The following is a 3,183-nucleotide window of genomic DNA, read 5'->3' on the forward strand; positions in this document are numbered from 1 at the left end:
GAAGAAGGACAAAGCATGTTGTCTATCGAGAAAGAGAACAATGGGGGTTCTGTTGCTGTAGACGGACATCTCGAACTGTCGATAATGTGTGGACAAAAGAATGGACAGAATATGGTGTCTTTCGGAACGGACGACATTATGTCCATCGGTGACAGACAAAACTGTGAGGCGAACGAGTTGTCAATTGAACCAGATAAGAACGATATGGCGGGGCTTGGAGTTATGAGTCTAGCGGACGAAAGTGCCAATTTGGATGAAGTTTTCGACGAAGTTTTCTTAGAGTATCTGAAGAATGTTGAAGAAGTCCACCGACTGGAAATGGTCCACAAGGAAAGAGAACACGGGTGCCAAAATGATGGAAGCTTAGGGGAGAAGAATGGGAAGAGGAAAGGATTGGGAGAGCATGGGAACCTTGGTAAAAAGATGAAGCTGAGTTCGATTACAGCAGGTGATAAGGGAGAAGTGTCTGCTGGAAATGGTTCACCGGAAACTGAAATGGAAGAGGATGATGATGTTGGGGCAACATCAGAAGGTATATGTGAGGATGAACCAGATTATAATTTTGACGAATGGAGTGAAAGGATTAACAGAGAGTACCCGGCTGATTGGGATCCTTTTAAGGATGGGGTAGAGAGGCCAATGGAACCAATAGGTTTTGGACTTGGCATAGATCTAGACGATCAGTTACGGGGTGAGGACGTTGTTGTTGATGATGTCCACGGGCTAGCGGTAGTGCCATACAATCCATCCATATTTGAGGATGCACCACCAGTGTGAGACAACGTGACTGACGGAATGGATGAAGGGTTGGTGGTGATTGAGCAAGGAAACAAGCAGGTGACATGTATGCGTAGCAACAGAGCAGTTATAAGAGAAGACGATCCTCATCTTATGTATGATGCTCCTCCCGTGCATGACAATGTGCGAGGAGGCCCGAACGAAGAAAGGAACATGGATCTGAAAATGGCAACCGATGCATTATATGTTGAACGTATATTTGCAAACAAAAAAGAGATGCATAAAATGCTGTCACTTTATGCGATGACCCGGCTGTTCAGTTTTCGGATCAGCAAGTCATTTCCAGGAAGAGTTATTGCAACTTGTGTGGACAAGAACTGCGGAGAATATATGCAACAACCCTTGCAAATTCTCAAAACTTGGAGATCAAGACATTGACATTGAAGCATACTTGTGATGTGGGTGCTAGGGCGAAGTATGGAGAGAAAGCAACTGCCAGAATTTTAGCAGATCTACTAAAGGCAAAATTCGCAAATGGCAAGAAGGGACCACGAGCGTGCGAGCTGCCTGATATTTGTTTGTCTGAATTACACATGACAATATCTTACACGAAGGCATGGAACGCTAAAGAGCTGGCAATGGCATATGCGCGAGGGAATGAGGAGGAGAGTTATCGGTTCCTGTCAACATATTTACACCTATTGAAGTCAACAAACCCAGGGACCATGACTGCCATGCACACAACGGTGGACAAAAAAAGAAAAGCTTTGTTCAAGTACCTATTTTTTGCATTGGGAGCTTGCATTGCGGGATATCAATATTTGAGGAAGGTCATTGTAATTGATGGCACAACAATGAAAGGGAAGTATAAAGGGTGCTTGGTTGCAGCTAGTGGACAAGATGGGAATATGCAAATTTTTCCCTTGGCATTTGGCGTTGTTGATGGGGAAAATGAAGGAGGATGGGTGTGGTTCTTTGAGAATCTTAAAAGTTTGTTCTAGATGAAGAAGCCCTAGTTTTTGTGTCTGACAGACATGCGTCAATATATGCAGCGTTACGTAGGGTGTATCCAAAGGCCCAACATGGTGCATGTTCTGTCCATCTATTTAGAAACGTGAAGCACAATTTTCATTGTGAAGGGTTGGCTACTGTGGTATCTAAAGCTGCGAGGGCATACACAATAGGAGATTTCCGGTATTGGTGGAGAGAAATAGAAAACCGAAGACCAGCTTGCATAACTTATCTCACAGAGATTGGACTGCCACACTGGACACTATCCTACTTCCTTGGAGATCGTTACAACATAATGAGTAGCAACATCTCAGAGTCGTTGAATGCGGCGATGCAAACTGCTGTAGATTACCCAATTGTGTCGATGGTCGAGTTTATCCGGGCAATGTTGATGAGGTGGTTTTACTGCCGGAGGACAATGGCAAATAAAATGAAAACAAGATGCACACCGGAAGTAGAAGAAATCCTCATAGATCACCTGAAAGATGCTGTGGACTACCGTGTTCTATCAGCGAGTCAGTGGATTTATCAAGTAAACGATGGACGAGGTATTGTTTTTACAGTGGACTTGGAGAAAAAAACATGCACTTGTCGTGTGTTTGATGTTTTAAAGGTGCCATGTTGTCACGCTTTGGCTGCCCGAGGAGTGCTTCAAATCGATATCTATACGCTGGTTGTTGAATGCTACTTTGTTGGTCCGTGGAGGAAAAAATATGCAGAAATCATAATGCCCGTGCCAAAAGAAAGGGACAGCGACATCCCAGCGGCTGTACATGAAGAGGCTGCTGATCCACCAAAAACAAAACGCGGGGGTGGGAGGCCAAAGAAGAAAAGAATACCTTCGCAGGGGGAAAAACATAAAGTAAGTGTGTTGTCGTTGGTAGATTGATGTCTTTATATGTTTGTATGTATTAGTGAACTAATAGTCGCATTTTTTTCTAATCAGGGGAAGAAGCGAAAGACACCTGCCAAGTGTGGGAGATGCTTTGGGGTGGGACATAACAGGAAAACATGTTCTCAGCTAATATGAAAAAAAGTTGAAAAGGTTCATGTTTCTTTTGTAGTTGGGTGACCATAAGGTTTGGAAGACATTACTGTCTACATATGGTAGACAATAAACATGACTAGTCTTTTTGTGGTTTTTTGGACTTACTGTCTACAGATGGTAGACATAAAACATAACTAGTTTTTTGGATATGTAACATATGAGGAACCCTATTACCTCCAGTTGTCTTTTGTAACAACCGTAAAAACAGTGGTTTTAAGTTGTTTCAGTTTAATATGTCTGCCAATGGTTTGCTTTTGAACAAAAAATGTGTAAAATGTAGTCTCTATGCTATTGGTAGACAAAACTTGTAATATGCCCATCAAGTATACATGGGTGCAAATTGTCCATCAGTAAAGTTTGGTAGAAAACCGAAAATGAGTACATCA

The 3,183-nt window shown here is 42.7% G+C and overlaps 1 protein-coding gene across 1 annotated transcript; it reads left to right on the forward strand.

The window, feature by feature from the left end:
• Positions 796-2,779, forward strand: LOC104728999. Its single transcript, XM_010447902.1, has 5 exons — positions 796-966; positions 1,059-1,728; positions 1,878-2,281; positions 2,363-2,611; positions 2,696-2,779. The coding sequence occupies exons 1-5, from the start codon at positions 796-798 to the stop codon at positions 2,777-2,779; spliced, it is 1,578 nt and encodes a 525-aa protein (XP_010446204.1).

Source organism: Camelina sativa, chromosome 11, assembly GCF_000633955.1.
Source record: "Camelina sativa cultivar DH55 chromosome 11, Cs, whole genome shotgun sequence".
NCBI lineage: Eukaryota > Viridiplantae > Streptophyta > Magnoliopsida > Brassicales > Brassicaceae > Camelina > Camelina sativa.